This window comes from Sciurus vulgaris (genome assembly GCF_902686455.1).
Source record: "Sciurus vulgaris genome assembly, chromosome: 2".
Taxonomy (NCBI): Eukaryota; Metazoa; Chordata; class Mammalia; order Rodentia; family Sciuridae; genus Sciurus; species Sciurus vulgaris.
The window spans coordinates 164,738,424-164,764,210 of NC_136462.1; the positions used below are offsets into that span (position 1 = coordinate 164,738,424).

Consider the following 25,787-nt stretch of genomic DNA (forward strand, 5'->3'; position numbering starts at 1 on the left):
AGCACAGTAAAAATAAATAAATAAATAGCCGCACAAAGAAGGAAAGTTAACTGTTAATGAATGAAAGGATTTATAACCAAAGAAATAAAAATGAAACAATTTGAATATTAATGTGTGTTTTAAATGTCATTTTAAAGGGCATATAAATAAGGCAATATGTAAAGGAGAATTTCAAAAGCTAATAAACAAGAAATGAAAAATCTCAGTGAAAGGATGAGTAGAACTATATAACAGATTCAGCAAAAGAAAGATGTGAGCATGTAAGGAAAAAAGATGAAAAATATGGAATGAAAATTGTGTGATTTGGGATACAAGAATGAAAAAATGTACCATTTATCTAATTGGAGTTCTACTGGGTAAGAAAATAGAGTTGTAGAAGCAACATTTGGAGAATATTGTTCATTCCCAAACATCTTTTAAAAGAATCCTAAGATTGAAGAAATGGTGAATATGTTTATATTTACACAAATATAGGTTATGTGCACATGAATCCATACATAGGCACATTGCAATGAAACTCCATAACACCAAGGACAAAAGGAAAATGGACATTGTTAGAGCTAATAATTAGACTGACAATAGACTTCTCATCAGCAACAATTGTTACCAGATAATGAAATATTACCTTCTAATTGTTGATGAAAACTAACCATCAGCTAGAATTCTAAACCCAGGATTCCATTCTAGGAATTCAAATTGTTAAAGAGTGAAAAGGAAATAAAAAAATTTCAGACATACTTAGATTGAGAGTTTATTACTGTGGACTCTCACTAAAAATCAATTTGGGTAATGAAGAAGGAATTTGATGCAAATAAAAATACTGATCATTCAAATTGATAATAAAAGAGTGATTTGAAAAAAACTATGAATGCTTACTGAAATAAGTTAAAAATAAGGTAGATCTAAAATACTGAACAATGTGACAGTTAAGGCAAAAAGACGGATAGACTTAAAGCATGAATGATGTGTCTACTCCAGGTTTTGTTAACCATTTAAGGATAGAAATTCTCTAAATACTAGAGGCAAAGTGCAAAAATTTGAGCTAGATGAATATACATTAAATTCATAAACACAATAGCTTCTGCAAAGTGTGGAAGAGCAATGAGATTAAGGGGGTAACAAAAGAACTTTGTTATTTTTTATCTTTAATGTCATCTTTAATATTAAGAATTTTGAGCTAAAATATAAAATATTAATTATGTTGAGTAATCACATATTTATCAATTTTATTTTTATTTTAAATAAAAAGTATTTTAATATTTTTAAGATGTTAAAATCAAAGTTGCAGATGTAGACTTTCTTTTCTTTTTTGTTTTTGTTTTGTTTTTTAGTGTAAGTAAGATTACTACCATGTCTCAATCAAAGAATATAAAGGTGTTTTGATTTTAAATCTTATAAATCCTCAAGAACTGTATGGGGAGGTTTCAAGATGGCGGCCTAGAGGGTGGCTGCATTTCATGTTGCTCAGGACTCAAGATTCAAAAGAGGAGATACTGAGACGCTTGGGACCAACTCAAAGCAGCCGGGTGACTCTCACCCCCTGGGGAGGCATCCCGGATGGGACGGTGGTCCCGGAACGGAGGAAACTTTGTGAAGTAGAGCTGCCGGCGAGACGCCCCTCCCCCTGCTGGAGCAGTGAACTCGGACAGCTGGGAGCGCCATAAAGGAGGCCGCTTGGCACAGCGCTGGGACTCGGAGCAACCACTGGGGCTCCGGCGGCTGCCCAGGGGAAGAGTGGCCAGGAGAGCTATGTGGACTCAGGACATCGGGGCCTGCCCTGAGGAGGAGAAGGAGGAGCGTGGCCACTTGGATTTGGAGTGACTGCACCAGAGCTACAGGCGGTTGCCAGAGGAGAAGCTGCGCGGCGAGCTGTTTGGACTCAGAACGACGCTTCCGAACACCGGGGCCTGCCCTGAGGACGAGGAGGAGGAAGAGGAGCGCAGCCGCTTGGATTTGGGGTGACTACACCAGAGCTACAGGCCGTTGCCAGAGAAGGGGCTGCGTGGCAAGCTGTTTGGACTCAGACCACTTCTGAACCCCGGGGCCTGCCCAGAGGAGTAGTAGGAGGAGGAGGAGGAGCGCGGCGGGTCCTTTGGACTCGCAGTGACTGCATTAGCGCTCCAGGCGGCTGCTCAGAGGAGAAGGCGAGTGGTGAGTTGTTTGGACTTAAAGTGACAGCTCCTGAATACAGGGGGGCTGCCTGGAGGAGAAGCATGGTGGGTCGCTTGGTCTTGAGTGGCCGCACCAGAGCTCCGGGCGGTTGCCCAGAGGACCCGTGCAGCAGGTCACGTGGATTCAGAGCCACTCAGAGCGACTGCTCTGAACACCCGGGGGGTTATCTGGAGAAGGAGGAGGAACGGGGAGGGTCACTTCGACTCGGAGTGATTGATTGCCCAGGGCTACGGGTGGTTGGTGGGAGGTGGAGGCACGCAGTGAGTTTCTTGGACTCCTAGAAATTCCACCAGAAAACTCTTAGAACTCATAAGTGAATTCAGTAAAGTAGCAGGTTACAAGATCAATGCCCATAAATCCAACGCATTTTTATACATAAGTGATGAATCTTCAGAAAGAGAAATTAGGAAAACTACCCCATTCACAATAGCCTCGAAAAAAATAAAATACTTGGGAATCAATCTCACAAAAGAGGTGAAAGACCTCTACAATGAGAACTACAGAACACTAAGGAAAGAAATTAAAGAACACCTTAGAAGATGGAAAGATCTCCCATGTTCTTGGATAGGCAGAATTAATATTGTCAAAATGGCCATACTACCTAAAGTGCTACACAAATTCAATGCAATTCCAATTAAAATCCCAATGACGTACCTTACAGAAATAGAGCAGGCAATTATGAAATTCATCTGGAAGAATAAGAAACCCAGAATAGCTAAAGCAATCCTTAGCAGGAAGAGTGAAACAGGGGGTATTGCAATACCAGATCTTCAACTCTACTACAAAGCAATAGTAACAAAAACGGCATGGTATTGGTACCAAAATAGACAGGTAGATCAATGGTACAGAATAGAGGACACGGACACAAACCCAAATAAATACAATTTTCTCATACTAGACAAAGGTGCCAAAATTATGCAATGGAGAAAAGATAGCCTCTTCAACAAATGGTGCTGGGAGAATTGGAAATCCATATGCAACAGAATGAAACTAAACCCATATCTCTCACCATGCATGAAACTAAACTCAAAATGGATTAAGGACCTCGGAATCAGACCAGAGACCCTGCAGATTATAGAAGAAAAAGTAGGTCCAGATCTTCAACATGTCGGCTTAGGAGCAGACTTCCTTAACAGGACTCCCATAGCACAAGAAATAAAAGCAAGAATCAATAATTAGGATAGATTCAAACTAAAAAGCTTTCTCTCAGCAAAGGAAACTATCAGCAATACGAAGAAAGAGCCTACAGAGTGGGAGAAAATCTTTGCCAATCATACTTCAGATACAGCGCTAATCTCCAGAATCTATAAAGAACTCAAAAAACTCTACTCCAAGAAAACAAATAATCCAGTAGACAAATGGGCGAAGGAAATGAATAGACACTTCACAGAAGAAGATCTACAAGCAATCAACAAACATATGGAAAAATGTTCAACATCTCTAGTAATAAGAGAAATGCAAATCAAAACCACCCTAAGATTCCATCTCACCCCAATTAGAATGGCGATTATCAAGAATACGAGCAACAACAGGTGTTGGCGAGGATGTGGGGAGAAAGGTACACTCATACATTGCTGGTGGGGCTGTAAATTAGTGCAGCCACTCTGGAAAGCAGTGTGGAGATTCCTTAGAAAACTTGGAATGGACCCGCCATTTGACCCAGCTATCCCACTCCTTGGCCTATACCCAAAGGACTTAAAATCAGCATACTACAGAGACACAGCCACATCAATGTTCATAGCTGCTCAATTCACAATAGCCAGACTGTGGAACCAACCTAGATGCCCTTCAATTGATGAGTGGATAAAGAAACTGTGGTATATATATACAATGGAATATTACTCAGCCATAAAGAATGATAAAATTATGGCATTTGCAGGCAAATGGATGAAATTGGAGAATATCATGCTAAGTGAGATAAGCCAATCTCAAAAAGCCAAAGGACGAATGATATCGCTAATAAGTGGAGGATGACACATAATGGGGGGGAGGGAAGGGTTAGTGTTAGGGTTAGAGTTAGGGTTAGGGAGGGGGGCAAGTACGGAGGAAGGAAGTACTGTATAGAGGGTAAAGAGGGGTGGGAGGAGTGGGGGGAAGGGAAAAAATAACAGAATGAATTAAACAACATTACTCTATGGAAATTTATGATTACACAAATGGTATGCCTTTACGCCATGTACAAACAGAGAAACAACATGTATCCCATTCGTTTACAATAAAAAAAAAAAAAAGAACTGTATGGACTGGAAAAGTCCTAATCTCAGGTTGATTTCTCACTTAATCTAAAATGAATATAAAATCAAACTGCTTTTCAATTTTTAAACACTCAACGACATGATTAGTACAATTTTATACCTTGACTTTGAAACTGTGGAACTGAAGCACAAACAAATCAAAGCAGGCATGACTTAATTTCAAAAGTACATGGGTTAGGTAACATACTCTGTTGAAGGGACTCTGGAGGGGAAAGCATTTTCTCATGCATTCTGACAGCGGTGTATTAAAGTCACCCAGAATTATTGTGTTGTGGTCTATTTGATTGTTGAAATTGAGAAGGATTTGTTTGACATACATGAATGTGCCATTGTTTGGGGCATAAATATTTACAATTGTTATGTCATCCTGATTTATGGTTCCCTTATGCAGTATGAAATGTCCTTCTCTGTCCCTTCTAACTTTGGTTTGAAGTCCACTTTAACTGATATAAGGATGGAAACCCCCACTATTTTACTGAGTCCGTGTGCATGGTAGTTTTCTTCCCATTCTTTCACCTTTAGTCTGTACATGGCTTTTTCTATGAGATGAGTCTCTTGCAGGCAGCATATTGTTGGGTCTTTCTTTTTAATCCAATCTGCCAGTCTGTCTTTTGATTGATGAGTTTAGGCCATTAACATTCAGGGTTATTACTGAGATGTGATTTGTATTCCCAGTCATTTGGGTTTATTTTTGGTTCCTAACTTGACTTGGTTTCTCCTTTCATTGGCTTTTCCTTTAGGGTAGTTCCTCCCTTTGCTGACCTACATTGTTGTTTCATATTTCCTCCTCATGAACTATTTTGCTGAGACTGTTCTGTAGCACAGGCTTTCTATTTGTAAATTCTTTCAACTTTTATTTATCATGGAAAGATTTTATTTTGTCTTCAAATCTGAAGGTTAGTTTTGCTGGGTATAAGATTCTTGGTTGGCATCCATTTTCTTTCTGAGCCTGAAATATGGTTTCAGGTCCTTCTAGCTTTTAAGGTCTAGGTTGAGAAATCTGCTGATATCCATATTCATTTCTCCCTATATGCAATCTGATGCTTTTCTCTCATAGCCTTTAGTATTCTATCTTTATTTTGAACGTGAGGTGTTTTCATTATAACAAGCCTTGGTGTGGATCTGTTGTAATTTTGTACATTTGGTGTTCTGTAAGCCTCTTGTATTTGATTTTCCATTTCATTCTTTAGGTTTGAGAAATTTTCTGATATTATTTTATTGAATAGGTTGTTCATTCCTTTGATTTGTTTCTTTGTGTCTTCCTCAATCCTGATAATTCTTAAATTTGGTCTTTTCATGATATCCCATAGTTCTTGGAGATTCCACTCATGGTTTCTTACCATCTTCTCTGTTTGGTCAAGATGAAATATTTTGTCTTCATTGTCTGAGGTTCTGTCTTCCAAGTGATCTAGTCTGTTGGTGATACTTTGTATTTTTTTTTTTGAAGTTTTTCCAACCTTACTTATGTACAGTTGATGAATAAAAATGTGCACATTTAAGGTTATAACATGATAATTTGAAACATGTATACATTGTGAAAGGATTACCACAATGAAACTAATTAGCATGTCTATTACTGAGATATCACATGCTAACAGAGCATGTCTATGTCTGAGAAGTTAACTTCTCATAAGTTAACTATGTATTGAGTTTTTTATTTGGTTTCCTTCATTTTTATTGTTTCCTTCATTTCAAGAATTTCTGGTTTTTTGTTTTTTGTTTTTTGTTTTTCAGAATCTCTCTCTCTTTGTTAAAATGATCTTTTGCTTCCTGTAGTTGCTCTTTCAACAGTTTATTGGAATGATCATTCATTACCTGCATTTGCTCTCTTATCTCAGAATTCTATCAATACAGTATGTTAGCTAACTTAGAATTTTTGCCAATGGAGAGAGAAAAAAGTGGTCTTTCATCTGCAGTTTTAATTTACATTTCTCTTTTTTAATGAGTGAAGTTAACTATCTTGTTTATTAATAGCAAATTTTATTTCCTTTTTCTATGTTTCAAAAGGGTTATGATTTTGTCAATTTACATGTTAGTAAGGATAGCTCTTGGGAATATGAGCTGTAAATATCTCCCTCAATTGTCTTGTTTTAAAAGATTGTTTATGATGCTTCTTTCCATTAAAAAATTGATTTTTATGTAACATAAAGTACCAGTGAAATAACTTATAAGTTGCAGATTTTGAGTCATGAAAGGTCAGTTAGTTCTTGCTAACTCCAGATTTGTACAGAAAAAAATTTCAAGTTTCATCTTATTGTGTAATGGTTGTATTATTTACAAAATATCTTTGGTACATATGAAATTTATCATGGTATATGAGGTAAGGCAGGGATATTACTTTACTTATCCCTATAACATTTATCGACTACTTCTTTTTCCCAGTGATTTGAGATGATGTCCTCTTTATACATTCAATTTCTATATGTATCTGAGTGTACTTACTTCTGGCCATTCTGTTTTGCTAATAGACCAGTATGATACTCTTAAATTATTTAGGGTTTTTAAAATGCCTTAAAGTGTTTTAGTGCTGGTTCCACTTCTGTATTTATTTTTTTCACTGAATTTGGCCTCAGGTGATATAGCTTAAAACTGTTAAGTTTTCATTGAGATTTAGTTAAAGTTACAAATTAATTTATACAATAATATGGTCCTTCTATTTGTAGAAGGGCTTTTTTTTGCCTTCAGTGGTATTTTAATTTTTATTTTTAATAGGGCTCACATTTTTATTGACAGACATATTAACATTTTTGTTACTATTGTATATGAAATCTTTTCTTCCATTAAATCTTCCAAAAGATTGTTTGAATATATGAAAACTACTGATTTTTGTATGTTGATTTTTGTACTTGGTAATCTAATTGAGTTATCTTACTGTTTTTGGTAGCTATTAATAAAATATCTTGAATCTTCAAAAAAAAAAAAAAAAGTGCCTGGATTCCTTTTCAGAGATCACAAAAAAAAAAAAGCAGAGAGAGAGAGGAAGGAAGGAAGGAAAGAAGGAAGGAAGGGAAAAAGGAAAGGGAAGGGAAAGGAAGAGAAGGGAAGGGAAAGGAAAGGAATAAAATGTGTATTTCCAAGTGGGAATGAACAAGTTCATAGAAAACTTGTTCAGGTATACTAAATAACTTGGTTCTTATCTTCAATCAAGTCTCCCAGTTTAAAACTTTAACAGTGGGTTAGCTGAACCATGAGCAGCATATCAGTTATAATAAAAACAATAGTACCATAGGTATTATTTTTCTTACATTATTTTTCTTTGCAGGAAAAAAGAAAAGTTAAACTTATAAAGGATAGGGCAATTCCAAATTGCTATCTTGTTCATGCACTTGTAAATGAGGTCTGCAGCTTCTAAAACCAAAATAGAGTGTGAATGTCCCAGTAAATCTGCATCAGATGTGCTTCAGGTTGAAAGGAAATTATACCAAATTCAAGTAGTTAAATGAATCGTGAAAAAAGTGTAATTTACACAGATAGACCATGTTATGCAATTGCTCTACTTGTAGAAGTCTATGTATAGAGCAAAACAACTCCCTTATTATTTCCAAAAATATATGTAGTTGATTGTTCCTCTACAGCTGGATGAGGTATTTTTTCATAATATCTTTCAAAGCATTTTAAGGGAGAAAAATGAGTTATGTTAGTCATGAAGGGAGGTAATATAGTTTAGCATGCAGAGCAGGTGCTCAGGAGACTACTGCCTAGTGTTTGAATCACGGTCCTCTAGCTGTGTGAGCTTGTGCATGTTACTTAACCACTGTGTGCTTCTGTTTTGTAATCTACAAAATAGGGATGTATATGTGTGTGAGTGTCTGTGTGTGTGCATGTGTGTGCGTGCACACGTATGCATGTGTATATGTGAGTGCATGCATGTGGAAAATAGATGTAATTATGCAAAATATTTAAATATACAACCGATATCTCTTTCATATTTTGAGAACTGTAATTGAAATATTCTCTAGTATGATTTTAGGCTAAATTAAAATCTATAGCTGTTCATAATATAAATTTTATCCCTTCTACATATGAAAATATTAGTCTAAACATGTGACTTTATATAGGCTTATATAACTAGATACCATTTTAATTCTGCCTAGAGCAATATGACTCCTCTGTTTATACTGTTCTTTTTCTAAGTTCCAAGCATCAATTATAAAAAGTGTGAACTTTTCATATTAAAAAAAAAATAAACTAAAAAATAAAAGTTGATAAAAAAATAACTACTTTAACCTATATTTGATTTTCAAACATAACTAGTTTATTTAAAATAGCAAATCTTTAAGTGCCCTGCATATCCAAAATAATGAGCAGAGACATGAAGCAATATTTGAGGTGATGAGTAATGCTGATCTCCCAAAAGAAGAGAGAGGCAGCTGCATCCACTCTGGGAGTATTGAGCCTTTTGACAAGAATGCAGTCAAAAGGCAAGGTCTAAAAATTTGTATGCTGGTATGTTTGTTCATTTGTGAAGGGTGTGCATGTGTATGCATGCATGCATGCATGCATGTGTGTGTGTGTGTGTGTACAGAGAGAAAGACAATTGTGATATGGGTAAAATAAAAAAAAAATAGAAAAACAGAAGCCATTCAATCTGCAGACAAATCAAGTATATAATAACATAGTACATGGAACACAAAACATAGTAAAAACCCACTGAGACCTTAAATCATCTAAAATAATTGAAGTGATTAAATAAAGTGATTTTTAATTTAAGACAGCTTTCTACTTTTGTTTGAAACTATCACTATTTTCCTTCAGGAAATATGTACTTACTGGAAAAATATATAAAACAGGCATAACTAAACTTGAACTCCACAAAGTACCATTCAGAGACTTAATTCTAGGACTCAGTAAGACCTTCAGTAAGGTAGCCATGATAGTCCTACTGTTCACTAATAAACAGGGTTCTGGAGCTAACAATGTCACAAGCACTATGTCATTACCTTCAGCCTCTGGTGAAATTTCACAATAACAACATCTGATCAGTATCATCAAGAATATATACTGAATGCTTACCATGTGTCAGACACTACCCTAAGTACTTTCAGTGAATTGATTTATGTAATCTTCACAATAACATTTGAGGTACTATCACACCGATTTTATTAATGATTGGTAAATGAAACATGGGAAGGATAAATATCATGCCTAAAGTCATATAGCTAGGAAGGGATAGCATCAGGATTTCAACCTAGACAGGCCGACTATGGAATTCAGGCTCTTAACCATCACACATATGCTACAGGAAAAAAATATGCAACAGAGAAAAAAGAGCAACCTCTTAAAAGATGACCACTATCTCTTGTCTGGAGAAATGAAATAGCCTCTTAAATAGTTTCTCAGTTTCTGCCCTTGCCTCCTGTATCTGGTTATTTCACCACATAGCAGGCAGGAAAATCTTTCCAAAATGTAAATTAGATAATACATCTTTGATCAAAACTTTACAATTGCTTCCCATTACACTTAGAATAAACTCAAAAGTTTTTACCATAATGTGGAAATCTATATTAACATGATCTTGCCTTTGCTTACTTATGCAACTTTATTGCCTACTGCTTTTCCCCAAAGCTTGGTTTAGTCCTAGGTACAATGGCCTTCTTCTGTATCTCAAAAATGCCAAACATGCTCATGCCTAAGGGCTTTTGTATTTACTGTTCCCTGTAATGCTATTACTCTTCTGTCATACAGACTCCCACAGCTTGCCCCCTACTTATTTAGGTCAAATTGCACCTCCTTAGAGAGTTCATTTCTGACCACTCTTTTCAAAACACTCTTCCCACTTCCAGTTCTATCTCCTTACCCTATTCTATATTTCTTAACAGTATTTAATAGTAATTATAATTATATTTCATCTATGTATCTTTTTTCTTATGTTACTAGACTATAAGCTCCATGAAGACAAAAATTGTGTCTTCATTTGACACCAATACCCTGTATCTAGAACAGAAACTTGTTATTTATCTAATAAATGAATAAATGAATAATATACAATGCATTACTTTAACAATAAAGTTAAATGTTTAGGAATCTTCTTTCCCTCAGTGTTCTAGACCTAAAAAAATGTGATAAGACATGAGATAAGAACAACAATAAAAAAAGGGGGGAAGAGGAATAAACTGTAAAAGGAGACATAAAAAAAATTGTTAATCATCGAAAAAATGGCACATTGATAATTTTTAAATACATGAAGAGTTATCATGAGAAGGAAGAAAAACAGTTGTTTTTAAAAATATATTGAGAGACATGGGTTTAGTTTCATTCTGTCGCATATGGATTTCCGATTCTCCCAGCACCATTTGTTGAAGAGGCTATCTTTTCTCCATTGCATATTTTTGGTACCTTTGTACGAAACTAAACTCAAAATGGATTAAGGACCTCGGAATCAGACCAGAGACCCTGCAGATTATAGAAGAAATAGTAGGTCCAGATCTTCAACATGTCGGCTTAGGACCAGACTTCCTTAACAGGACTCCCATAGCACAAGAAATAAAAGCAAGAATCAATAACTAGGATAGATTCAAACTAAAAAGCTTTCTCTCAGCAAAGGAAACTATCAGCAATGCGAAGAAAGAGCCTACAGAGTGGGAGAATATCTTTGCCAATCATACTTCAGATAGAGCACTAATCTCCAGAATCTATAAAGAACTCAAAAAACTCTACTCTAAGAATTCAAATAATCCAGTCGACAAATGGGCGAAGGAAATGAATAGACACTTCACAGAAGATGATCTACAAGCAATCAACAAACATATGGAAAAATGTTCAACATCTCTAGTAATAAGAGAAATGCAAATCAAAACCACCCTAAGATTTCATCTCACCCCAATTAGAATGTCGATTATCAAGAATACGAGCAACAACAGGTGTTGGCGAAGATGTGGGGAGAAAGGTACACTCATACATTGCTGTTGGGGCTGCAAATTAGTGCAGCCACTCTGGAAAGCAGTGTGGAGATTCCTTAGAAAACTTGGAATGGACCCGCCATTTGACCCAGCTATCCCACTCCTTGGCCTATACCCAAAGGACTTAAAATCAGCATACTACAGAGATACAGCCACATCAATGTTCATAGCTGCTCAATTCACAATAGCCAGACTGTGGAACCAACCTAGATGCCCTTCAATTGATGAGTGGATAAAGAAGCTGTGATATATATATACAATGGAATATTACTCAGCCATAAAGAATAATAAAATTATGGCATTTGCAGGCAAATGGATGAAACTGGAGAATATCATGCTAAGTGAGATAAGCCAATCTCAAAAAGCCAAAGGACGAGTGATATCGCTAATAAGTGGAGGATGACACATAATGGGGGGTGGGAGGGGTTAGTGTTAGGGTTAGGGTTAGGTTTAGGGTTAGGGTTAAGGAGGGTGGCAAGAATGGAGGAAGAAAGGACTGTATAGAGGGAAAAGAGGGGTGGAAGGGGTGGGGGGGAAGGGAAAAATAACAGAATGAATCAAACAACATTACTCTATGTAAATTTATGATGACACAAATGGTATGCCTTGACTCCATGTACAAACAGAGAAACAACATGTATCCCATTTGTTTACAATAAAAAATAAATAAATAAATAAATAAAAGAAAAAAATATATATTGAAAACCAAATTTTAAAAAATGAAATTATTGCATCATATATGTTTACTTAAGATATTAATGAAGACATTTTGACACAGATTTTCAAAACAGATTCACCAAACCAGATATTTAAGATGCCCAAAGTCAAATCTTCATATAAATTCTCTAATACCCTCACAAACTCTGTAAAAAAAAAAGGGGGAAAAATTAAGTCTGCCATTTATCTAAAATTCAGCATGACCCACCATGCTAATAAGATAAATGAAATCTTACAACAGGACAACTTTTTGTTCCTCTGTCCTACATTGGTTGTGTGGGTATCTGGAATAAAAGATCAAGAAGAAAACTAGAGTGAAATGGACCTCCACTACAGTTGGACTTACCAGTAGATGGCTGTGCCTGTGCTTGTCTACAAATGGAGCAAATGGAATAGAGTTGATGAATAAGCCAGAAATACCACACCTTCTATTATCATGAAGGATTGAAATATACAAGAGATAGCTAAGTTGGGGAAAGTTTTAAACTGTGAAATAATTCTACTTAACACATGTAACAACCACCTCAAAGATATTTGATAACTGTTATTTATCAATTTTCTAAAAGAATAACATAAAAATCCTGAAGTATAAATTTAAGGAGTAATGAAATTTAAAAACATGACTGTATTACCCATTTTGATTAGTTTATTTTATTCTGCATTAATTGATTTAGAAATTTAGGTAAGAGTGTGAATTACAAATCTACCTACCTAAGTTGAAAATTGCCATTAAAAATACAGTACAAATACAGAAATGTTGCAGTATTTCTCAAGAAGTTTAACTTTTTAAAAGAGCAGGTATTTGGAATAAAATTGTGTGTGTGTGTGTGTGTGTGTGTGTGTGTGTGTGTGCTTTTTAACTTAAACAATTTTAGAAGGACAATGAAGTGATTCTTTAAACAAAAGATTTGCTACTGAGAGTCAATTTTAAATGCCTGGGAAGTTCCAGAATTACATAAATATCATTTCAAAATTGCTTAAAATCAAGTATTAAGTCAGTGGGGAATAATTGAAAAGAATGTATTAGCACGAGTTTGTTTTTTGTTTATTTTGGTGGTGCTGAGAACTGAACCAAAGGCTTCAAGCATACTCAGTATGTACTCTACCACTGAGCATACTCCCAGTCCATTATGTTTCTACTGATGCATTTTTTGTGAGTTTGATTATTGCTTTTTTTTCTTAATAGTGCATCTTTAGATTCACAGAAATATTGATCAGAAAGTACATAATTCCCACAAACTGCCTGTCTTTGGCTCACAGTTGCTTTAATTGTTAACATCTTGCATTGGTGTGGTACATTTATTATTGATGAACCAATATTGAAACATTATTACTAAGTCCACAGTTTATATTAGGATTCACTCATTGTGTTGTACAATTCTACAGGATTTGCCAGATGTATAATGGTAGACATCAACTATTACAATATCATACAGAATAGTTTTACTACCCTAAAGAATGCCACCCACCTACCCTTTTATCATTCCCCTCAACTCCTTTTCGCTCTGTCTATAGTTTTGCCTTTCCTACAATGTTATAAAGAGTTGAAATCAATATAAACTGCCTTTTCAGATTGCCTTTATTTCAGTTGGTCATATGCATGTTCTTCCATGGCTTTTTAAGGCTTAATAGCTCATTTCTCTATATCACAAAATAACAGTCCATTTCAAAAATGTGCCACAGTTTTTGTGTACACTTACCTATTAAAGGACAACTTGGTTACTTCTACGTTTTACAATTTACATTTGGCATATGTTAGATATATACAGTTGGAAGACCTGACATCTTAGCAATATTGACTCCATTCTTTACATTTAAATTAATTATAAAACAAAGGAAATTTCAAAGCCTTATATGAACAGATCCTAAAAAATGTAAAGTTGGCATCAAAATTCTAGCAAACATTATATGCTCACAAACACTTAGTTGTAAAGATCCTGTGCGTACCAATAGCTACTATCACCAAGACCTCTGATCAGGTGCCACACCCCACTGCTCCATCATTGATCCTATAGAACCTCTGAGGTTCTCTACTAAGAAGAGGGTCACCATCTCCAGCTACTAGATCCATTTCCAGCTACTAGACCCTAGAGGTGTAACTCTCTCCTCTGTTCGTTCCTTGATGCTTAGGCACTTCCCAATCCATGGAACGTCCATATCCACAACTTTCCTGAACAACTAATCAACAATATTTTCCCTTGCTTCTACCCTAACCACACACATACAGTTTATCCACCATAACCAAACTCACATTCCCACTCACATTCATGTGCCAGAGAAACACATACAAAAAAGTACCCAGGCTCAGAGTGGTTTCAGGAAATTAAGAAGTAATAGCCACAATTAGAATATTATTTTCAGTGACATTATGGTTTTGAGTAGGATTTTGTGAATCTGGGAACCTGCCATTTATGACAATAGTTTTATTTGCTGTTGTTGGGTGTTTGTTTGTTTTTAGAAAAAGCATTCTAAGTTTCAAACGACTACCTTAAAAACTATTTTGGATCAACTAAAATTGAGACCATTTGCTTTTCATGTTAACACAGAAAATTGAAATCAATACCCATATGGAATCTCATAACAAAAGCTTGTGTTTTGAAATATTGATAGATTATTGTAATTGTACTGAAATCAAGTAGTTTCTAACTTAGCACCCTACATTTGTGATTTGATTGACATACATAAGGTTGCATTAAAGGCTTAAAAGGTGATATTGATCTGAAAATTCCAAGGGTTGTACTTCAAAACGAAACTGTTTTAGTAGTCATTTTTTTATAATACACAGGAGGTTGTGGGAATCATATTTGAAAAGCTAAGTACACTTAAAATGAAATGAATATACTTTTTCAAAAAGAATAACTACACATTAATATATATCATAGAAAAATAAGAATAAATGTCAGAACAAGCTATTAGATGAATCAGATTTTATTGTTTCCATAATATGTCTCATGTGTTTTTTAAAGTTCTTATGTTTATAGACTAAAAGCCTTCTGATTCAAATTTGTCCTTTCAAAGCAGAATATGTACATCTTTTCTTTAATATTCCAAGCTACTAAAATACTACCAATGAAATCATTTGATATAGTTCTTAAGTTTGAATTATGTGTTTCACCCTGAGATTATTCTGAGGAAAATAAATTATTCTACTATTAGAGAAAAAAAACATACCAACAAGTGGAGATTTAATAAATGAGATTTGAAAATGTTGATGAACACACATCTGACCTATGAAAGAAAATTACTCCAAACAGGCAGATGGCAAGCTACAAAATAACATCTGGAATTTAATCCCAGGAAATCAGATGCAATGTGAAATGCTGAACAGCAAGCACAGCACTCACTGGAATATGATATCAGGTAGGATGGCTAGTTTACAGAATCCAAGCACCATGGTAACAACTCTACAGACAGCTATTCAAAACAGTGGCATTTGAAAACCACAGGCCCCTGAGAATAAAAGGCATAATGGAGCAAAGTAAGACGTTGGTCTGCAGGTCATAAATACCACACACATTCAATTATCAAAAGAAAGGCAGTATATTTAATAATTAGTCCTCCACACAAAATACTAGTGAGAGAACAAAGAGGACAAGAGCAGTTTTGCAATAAATGAACTCAGACCAAAAAAGAAATTTTATATATATATATATATATATATATGACAAATTAGACACTATATTCTGTGAAAACTGTTAGTAAAGACAAAAAGAATCTAAAATTTATAATAAAAGAATTCTAGAAGCCAAATAACTTCTAGATAATATATAAAACTAAAGAAAAGAGATTACATTATCAAGACACTAATGGTCCCATAGGAGTTATTAGTTCCTGACTCAGATCAGGGATCCATAGAGTAATTTGACTGTGCAGGAAACTAGAAGATCCCAGAAGACTGGAATCAAGGTAGATCAGAGGGTTCCAAGAATAGACCAAGTAGAAGTTTGCAAAAGGGCACAAATGTTGTCAAGAGTGAGGTTAAGGGTGTGGTCAGATGGACATAGTCTCAGAAGTACCAACCATCAAAGTAGGCTTAAAACAGTAGGCATGAACAAAATAAGAACAGAAGTGAATGAATGATGAAGGCATATGGCCCAGAGCTGCAGCACCATATAAGCTTACATCTGCTGTGGGGTTCAAGGTAAACTCCTAGAACAAGATCCTATAGTGGTTAATTTTATGTGGCAATTTGCCTAGGCCAGGACACCTAGATATTTGGTTTGTGAAGGTAGTTTTCAGAAGATATTAGCTTTTAAATCAGTAGACTTCGAGTAAAGCTGATTAATCTCCCTAATGTAAGTGGACCTCATCTAATCAACTGAAGGCCTTATTAGGAAAGGCTCACCCCTCTCCCAAAGAGGGAATTCTGCCAATAGACTGCCTAAAACTGCAATTTTTCTACAGGTCTCCATCCTACTGGCATTTCCTGCTGATTTTGGTTTTATCAAGCCTCCACAGTGATGTGAGTCAATTCCTTAAAATAAATTTCTCTGTGTATACATATCTTGTTGGTTCTATTCCTCTAGAGGACCCTGACTAATACAGTCCCAATACCAATAATTTGGAGCAAATTCTTTTCTATTCCATATAGCCCTCACCTCAGTTTCCTAGAGCTATTATCCAACTGCATGACAGTCTCAAGGAAAAAGAACCATGCCTTCTTCATCTTTGTCTCCCATACCATATCAAGATAGGGTCTGACATAGAGTCAATAATCAATAAACCATTTCAGACATATTTGAAATTAAGATTTGTGTACTTTCTGGCCCATATGATCCCTCAAGACTGCACACACTGCTGAGACTTGCCACCCATTCTTCATGTGAGCAAACAAAACCTATACAAATATCTGAGCATCTAAAACAATATCACTTATCCTTACTTCTTTTTTGTGGCTCCAAAAGCTAAATTTGCCTTTGAAACATTAAAAGGACTTAATTTAATAATTCAGAGATAAACTCCAATCTGTTTTCCAAAATACTTCTCAATTTCTTTCAAAAACCCAACAGCTGAATTACAAAGCAAAAACTCCAGTTCCTCTGATCTAAGAACTAGAATAAGTCAGGAGGTAGCATCAAACAAGTACACAATACCTTTTATAGGACACCTATTATTTACCAAGCACCTTCATCATCTCCTTGAATATGCATGATTTCAAATCAGCACTATAGCAAAACAGTACTATAACTGTCTTTTACAAATAAAGAAACTAAAGCAGAAAAAAATTGAAGTTACATAGAAGAGTGGGATTAGAATCAAGATTCTCTCATTGCAAAGCAAAGCCCATTCACAGCCAACTTTAGTAAACGTATAACGAAAAATAGTTTCACTCTCATTAAAAGATGAAAAGAATGAAAAATTAGTATTATTGTTTGGCAGCTAATATAAAATTAGTATTATGTTTGGCAGCTCATATAAAATGTGTCCTAAAGTGACAATATCTATATCATCTACACATGTAGAAATGTTTATCAGAACATTGATTGCTGTGTAACCTACCAAGCAAAACCAGCTAAGATTATAATAGATTAAGTGCAGAATGAAAATTAAATGCCTTCATTTCAAAAGCTTTTAGGAGTTTAGGCAGAGATGTGATAATGCCTGCTTCCATTAAGGTCAAAAAATAAGAACTATAAACTCTGAAGAAAAAGAAATTTAAAACTACCTGGGGAATCTATACTAGCAAAGAGAAACTGAGCCTGAGGTGGCACCTGGAAGGAGGACGTTCTTAGGTGGTCTCCCTGCTTTGTTTGTTTTGTTTTATTTTGTTTTTATGACATTGAGCCTGCAAACAGTCTTCATAGTCCTTATGCAGGGTAGCTAACACTACAGTACATGTATGATCATAAGCTCCCTTCAGCAGTACACATACTAAGGGGAAAAAATGAACAAAATACATTAATATGACCATGATAATGACTTAAGAATTTCTCAAACTCTGGAATATTTTCCCTAAAAATCACAAAGACTTTAATAAGCACAATTTTAAAATCAACTAACTTCACATACTCTAATTATTCTCTATTTATTTATGCTTCAACTTTGGCCTATTTTAAATGATAAGTGTGTATCTTATTTTTTTATATTTCCCCTAAAGCCAAACCATCTTAAGATAAGCAAGGCATGTAGGTGCACAAAACATCAATTAGTGGGAGGCACAATGAAATTTTCTTTGAACTGGATAATAATTGTATTCCCATTAAATGTACTTCCTTTTATTAATAACTTCTTTTAATCTTAACATTTTAGCCTTCTCAAATGTAATATTAATTTGAGGAGAAGAATGATAGTAGAAAAATAAAGAAAACTTTTAATTTAATTTTGAAATATCAGTTTATCTTAATAATCATAATCATAGATTTCAATTAATTTTAAATGCAATAGTTTATTTTGACTGCCAAAGAAAAACTTTTAAACCCATATTGTTCCTGAGCTCTCCCAAACCAGAAAGAGTTGATTACTAAATCTTATAATTAATAAAAACTGAGTCAAAAGACAATTATCCCTTATCATTCCATCATCACTATTCAAAGTTATATCCCCAGTAAGATACAAGAACTTTCACAGAACTATTTTTTTCAAAAAGGCTCCATGCTATGCTATGCTTGGGTTTAAATTTATTCTGGGTCTTGCTACCAGGAAGCAACTACGAATCCTAGGAATCTTATGCTTGACTCTTTGTTTGATGAGTTGTTTGTTTCCTCATTTACTAGTAGCTCAGAGTCAATTATGTGGCCCACCTCAAGCAATTGTTCAGCTTTATGTCATGGAAGTCTTCATGCTAATCTTCTCATTTGCCGAAAGTGGTTAGGGTATTTTATTGGAAAGACTGAAACTTACTATAGTGAAGTATGATAATATCACATCTGTATGATACAATTTGTAGGCTGAATGTGTTGATTCATATCTATAAATGTCAATATTAAAGTGCTAAATATAATATTTGTGCATTAATGGAAGCATAAATTAAATGTGTGGTTACAAACAAATAAGAAAATACTCATTCTGTTCAGTTCTCTAGTAAAATTCACATGAACCACTCCATACCCATTCTGTTGTGATGGCGATGTATACTGGCAGCATCCTCTAATCAGTCATGGCTTTCACATGTAGAATTCAGAGTCTCTGATCAGTCCATGAGAAATCCAAATGCCACATCATCATTCACATAGCTGTAGTCACTGACCAACCCCAGGAAAACACCATTCTCTACCAAGTAGTTGCATTCACAAACTTGAGATTAACACTCGAGCTCTTCCTATGAGCTCAGGTTCACACAAGATTATTTGTAGTTATTCAACTTAGTCCTCTTGATCCTGACAAGCATGTGTTTTTACCCCAATTTTAATTAGAGGCAAGGATCACAGAAATCAAGTCACAAGCTCAAAGTGACTCAGGTACAATAACAGCTGAGACCCATACCAGGCTCCTTGACTCCAAATTCCTTGTTCCTTATACCACACAATTGCCACCTAGAAAATTTGTAATTTATACACTAGCAAAAATTCAAAAGCTGGGCTGGGGTTGTGGCTCAGTGGTAGAGCACGTGGCTTACATGTGGGAGGCACTGGGTTTGATCTTCAGCACTGCATTAAAATAAATAAATAAGTAGATAAATAAGTAAGGAAAATAAAGTTATTTTAAAAAATTCAAAAACTGAGTTTATTTTTCTTGAAGCATTGAGGAAGGTAAAATAATCTAAATAAAATTATGTTAGTGCTACCATCTGGGAATTCTCTTCTAAGGTACCTTGGGGCATCATGAGAAGTTCCTTTTATTGATGAAAAAGTAATCAAGAGGAATTGAGATCTAATCTTGCTGTATCTTCTTTCCCCTTAAGAAAAATAACAAAAGGAAGTTTATTATAACTGTGAAACTGCTTTCCAAAAATGGTCCCCACTTTGGAGGACTTATTTAAATTGGTAGAACTCTGATCATTTTCTCTGGTACTGGTGGTGTTAATCTGTAGACTATTTAAATACTATGTGTTTAAATATCAATAGGATTTTTTTGAACAGTAAAGATATATGAAGTCTGGTATAACTTCTATGCTAATACCTTTGGAATACAGATCCACCTTTATCCAAACGCATTGAAGCACTGTGTTTCAGAATATTAAAATGCATATATTAACATGACTATATGTGCATTTAGAAGGTAACTCTGTAAATATTTCATAAATTAAGTGACACTCTGAAACTTTCAGAGTCCCAGAAAGAAGTAGGTGATGTGTCCAAATTAGGATAATTTGAGAAAAATTTATCAAAGACACTGTTATCAAAGGTGTAGGCAAGACATAGAGAAATCAAGGATCGTTTTGATAGCTGGGAAACCAGAAGCTTGCAGTGACTTATATGACTTCTGGGCCAGAGGAGTAAAGAAATGGAGCTATTACTAAAAGCTGGAGATTAAGAGGCTTGTGAGGAGTGATACCTCTAAGATGTTGAGACCTTTCAATCGGGAGACATGCTAGGATGGCTCCTCCTGAAGGGAGCTTCAGTCTTCTCCCTCACTCCAATTTCTTGCCAGTGATTTCCACTGACCAAACTAATGAGAAAGCAGACAATAGGAAACCTAAATACAGACTGTACAAGGCCAGGCTTCTAGGCACATAGATAAGTGAAGAAAGAAAGAGTAAGTCTAGAGGGCTAGATGAAAGCTATCCAGCATTCACTCTGAATGGGGCCTGGGGTAACATATATTCATCAAACTTATTAATATTTCTGCCACAAAATTTACAATGATGCAATAAAGGCTGTAAATATCTTCTTTTTAGTTCACATCAGGTTTTGCTGTCAAATGAGCTACCAAAAGAAAATAAAGAGAGACCACTGATTTTTCAATCTTTGAATATGGGCATCTCTATTTTACAGATGGTAACAGAGGTTTATAAAGGAGAACAAAATTGTCCAAAGTCACAAAACTAGTAAGGGAAAGATTAAGGATCTGAGCGCTGTTCTGACTCTAGAAGCGCTGTTGCTAACTACTCTATCCTGCTTCATTACTTTCATCCCTCATCTTATAAAACTGCAAAATTGGATGCACACATTCCATATTGGTATGAACCAAGCTTACAGTTTTGAAATTTCATTTAAAAAGTCTTGACTAAAAATATAATCACAAACATTTCCCTCTCTTTACAAGGTGTACTATACTTTGTGTTCTTAGAGTTAATGTTTCCATACTTGCTTAAGAGTCTCCAATCAGCTAGTCATCTGAAAAATATTTTTATATTTTATAGCCCTCAAGCACCACTGAAATATAGAATTTCTTTTCCTTTGACTGAGTTATACTTGTACTGGTCTTATTGAGCACAGAAATGACTTTAATTGCATTTTGTACACCTGAAAATTTAATCTCATCCCAATTTCAATAATTATAGTAGACAGAAAATAAATGTGAATAATCTTATATTTTATTGTATTCCCAATGAATTACCAACTTTGTAACATAGTAACTTCAAATCCAAAAGCCACCAGGAGTCTAATTGCTAATCTTGAGTTATTATGAAAGTTCTTCTCAACACATGCTATGTAAGAGCTCTATCCCTTCAAACCTGCTTCCTGCTAGGTAAGTCTGTTACCAGCTTTCTTCTCTGTAGGTTGTCCACACTATGGGTTCCACTAGTGCCCAGCAAGAAGTGTATTCAAAGTCCTGCTGAATAAGGCATTTGGCCTCCAAGTTCTTCTCTCTCATTGGGTGCCTATATTGGTTCCTACTCTCGGCTTCCTATCTCGATTCTACCCCCAGCCATTAGCCCACTTTCTATCTTCCTTGTAATTTCTCTGATTTCAACTCACTGCATTATTTACTCCTAACCTGCAAAGTCAAACTTGATTTATCTTTCTGGGTCCTAAAACTGTTTTATGATTGTTATCTTAGGATTTTACAACTTGATAACAAGTACTGAATATGAAAAATGGCTTCAGTAATTCTGAGTATGTGGCAAACAGCATGTGTGGCTGGGTCTAGTGTTGTACACCTATAATTCCAGGTACATGGGAGATTGAGGCAGAAAGATGGCAAGTTTGAGGCCAGCCTAGGCAACTTAACAAGATTTCATCTCAAAATTTAAAATAAGTAAATAAGAGTGGCTGGGGATGTGGCTCAGTGGTAGATGTTTGCCTAGCATGGACAAGGCACTGGGCTTTATCCCCAAGACTGAAGGGGGGAACAAAAGGTAGATGTATATAATTTAGCTGATTGAAATCTATTAATTTCCTTCCCCCAATTTTAAGTCACGGGATTCATAGGAACTGTGAAGAAAGGCAATGTCACCAATTTTCTTTTCTTCAAAATACTGTACAATAAACTTGTATATATCAGAATTTCTGAAGAGAGAGTGAACTCTGGATAATGAGATGAAAATTGTTAGTTTATATATAGTGTTTTTTTCCTGGGCACAATGTAGACTACATTTCTCAGACTCTTGTTGGGGTGGGGGCATTGGTTGAGGAGATCATAGAAAAATGTGCATGGCTCCTAGGCCTTCAAAGAGGGAACAAACATAGAACTTAAAATGCTGCTCTCTAAAAAATCAAAGATAGTGAAACTTCTCTAACTATACCTCCTTACTAAAATAGTTCTGATCAAGAATGAGTTGTCAGGGGAGAGTACATGGCCCCAAATAGAATGGTAGCTCTGCAGTTTTGCTCTGGGGAAGTGATTATTTGAGTGACCTATAATTTGGGGAGCACAAGCCAATTGTAGCACATAGCATTCTTCACTGAAAGTTTCATTCTCCTCCATTTATTCATTTCCATATTCAAAAAATATTTATTGTCTATTATGTAAGCTCTTCTCTATTCCTCTAAGAATCCTAAATCTTTTGTGAGTGCACTAAGTAACATCCTTAACCTTAGGTTCTGACACTGCTTCTATATCCTCATATTACCTGAGAACTATCTTTTGCAAAGTCATATCCCTCCCCACTCTCTTTCTCATAAAAGACATTTTTCCTTCCACTTTGAGCAGGGATCAATATGTTTCTTGTCCCTTAGTGCCACTTCTAGTTCTTTATTCTATTATTAGAATTCAAGTATTGAGTCCTTTTTGAGGTTCATACTATCTTACTTATATGACCAGAGAAACAGGAAAAAAAAAAAAAAAAAAAAAACTTCTAATCAGCATAAACAGGGCAATTTATTGATAGAACTTAATGGAAATGAATAGAATTGGAATGCTGAGGAAAGGCACAGAGAATAACAACTACTTTTGGGAAAGCAGAAACCAAATGAGCTCTTACTAACTCCAAAGTAGGAATCTGTTTATCTATTCCTTGTAGCACTACTTAACTACTAGATTTCAAATTTTAAATTTCGTAATAGAAAATCTAAGTAGCCCAGCTTTTATCAGCTCTTGAGTTCTTCAGTTGTGCAATATATTCAAAACTACATGTCATCAATGCAGCCAACAGAACTCTCACCCTTGGTTTTGGGAAAGTCCCAAAAGAAAATGTATATATACTGAACACTGCCCCCAAAGGTTCCCAAAATATGCCAGTCCTTGTCCTAGCAGCATACATGAACACCCCCCTATTCCTGTATATCCAAAGATGCCTCTAATCCAACTACATAGTCACATGGTCAATATAAATCACTCCCCCCCCCGAAAAGGGAGATAATCCAATGTAACCAAAGACCCTATAATCCAACTAGTCTACATATAATCATTACTCTCCCCAAAAGGACTTTACCAAAATTCACCTGAAGCAACTACATCCAGGATTGATAATATAGATCCTCTCTACTTTAAGTCTAGAATCTCTAGACAGTGTCCAAAATTCTCCTAATTCAGCTATAACCATACATCAACACAACAATTTTCAACATAAAAAAATATAAATGGAAAGCAAAGCCTTATTTCTACTTAGGTGAAACTGCATTCAGGTACACAGAAGGCACACAAATACACAGACTGTACCTTGAATTTGATGTCAGAAACATTTCCTAAAAAAAAGAAAAGAAAAGAAATATTTCCTGATAGATTCATTTCCTAGTGGGATGACTCAAATCTCTACAAATCTAAGCCCTTAATATTTCTGCGGTAGGACTTCAAGAAGAATCTATTAATCTTACTACTTGTCATGGAAAGCAGTATGGAATGGAAATTTCTCAGAAAATTTGGAAGAGAACCACCATTTAACCCAGTTATCTCATTCCTCAGTATATACCCAAAGACCTTAAAATCAGCATACTATAATGACATAGCCACATCAATGTTTATAGTAGCTCAATTCACAATAGCTAAGCTATGGAACCAACCTAGGTGCCCTTCAAAAGATGAATGGATAAAGAAAATGTCATTGGAATATTACTCAACCATAAAGAAGAATGAAATTATGGCATTTGCCATTAAATGGATGGGTCTGGAGACTATCACGCTAAGTCAAATAAGCCAATCCCAAGGCTGAATGTTCTCTCTGATATGTGGATAGTAACAGACAATGGGGGACAGTTGAGAATAGAAGATCACTGGATTAGACAAAGGGGAATGAAGTGAAGGGAGGGGAATGGGATTAGGAAAGATAGTAGAATGAACTGGACATAATTTTCCTATGTTCATGCATGAATATACAACCAGTGAAACTCCATAAGAATGGGATCCTAATTAGAATAAATTATGTTCATATTCTATGTATGTTTAATATGTCAAAATATATCTACTGTCATGTGTATCTAAAAAATAACAAATAAAATATCTCTAGGTCTAAAAAGTTAGAATAACAAAATAATCCTGAGAAGTTTATATCTCTAACCTTCATTCTCAGACCAGTATGAGATCCTATATAAACCTCTATATCAGAATCCCACCATTCAAATCTCTTCCAAGATGGCAGTCTAGAGGGAGGCTGCGTTCCTTGTCGCTCCGCAACACCAGATTTAAGCAGAGGATATCTGTTTCTCGGTGAGGCAGTTTTTGCTGTTTGTCGATCCCCTGCTCTTTACCCCATTTGTCTGCTGTGATGACCTGCAGTTTCCCAGCACATCGACGCTGATTTTTGAGAGCAGATTGCTCACTGTCAGGCATCTATCATCCGCCATTTGCCTGCCTCTCGCCTGTCCATCGCCTGCCTTACACCTATCCATAACCCAACGCTCAAGGTTCACCTCCCGATCGTCCGACAGCTGCCAGCAGATTGACCGCAGACCGCCAGTGGAGAACCAGCTGCCTGCTGCTCCCTGGAAGGTCACTGTCACAGTACCTGCAGGTTTGATTACACGTGGCTGCCGCCATTTTGAGACAACAGCCAGGCCCTGTAGGACCCCTGGCCGGACTGACTGAGCCCCGTCTCCAGGATCCCTCAGCCCGATCAATCACTCCCTGCCTCTGGGGCCCTCACATCAACTGACTGCTCCCTGCCGCCAGGACCCCCAGACCAACTGACTGCGCCCTATCACCGGGACCCCAGACCAACTGATTGCACCTGGCCTCCATGATCCCACAACCACACCAAACACACCGGACCTCCAGGACCCCTGCCGGACCAACTGCATCCTGTCTCCAGGACCTCCAGCTGACCACGTCCACCCCTGAGCTGCAGCTCCCCATTTGCCAACACATTTGGAAGTCAGAGCAGCCATCTTGGATAATCCTGGAAGCCGTAGCTCCGATCTTCGGGTGGGGCAAATCCCATCCTGCGACGCCTGCTGGAGGCTTGAAGCTCATTCTCAGGTACCTCTCATACATCGGGCTACTGAACACTGGGAGGTTTCATTACAATATGACTATTATACAGTAGATT

General features: G+C 36.0%; 1 protein-coding gene across 8 annotated transcripts in view; it reads right to left on the reverse strand.

Annotated features, from left to right (window-relative positions):
- MACROD2 (mono-ADP ribosylhydrolase 2) overlaps nucleotides 1–25,787 on the reverse strand; it is a 2,108,743-nt gene that overhangs the window by 1,869,427 nt on the left and 213,529 nt on the right. Inside the window, exon 4 of one of the 8 annotated variants that reach the window (XM_079128512.1) lies at nucleotides 18,719–19,877. The exons of 6 other annotated variants lie outside the window; for them this stretch is intronic. In XM_079128512.1, coding sequence (XP_078984638.1) covers nucleotides 19,693–19,877 — 185 coding nt within the window. In that variant the 3' untranslated portion in view covers nucleotides 18,719–19,692. Of the gene's footprint in view, nucleotides 1–18,718; nucleotides 20,591–25,787 lie in introns of those variants that run through there. One more of the 8 variants, XM_079128514.1, reaches the window with a different exon arrangement.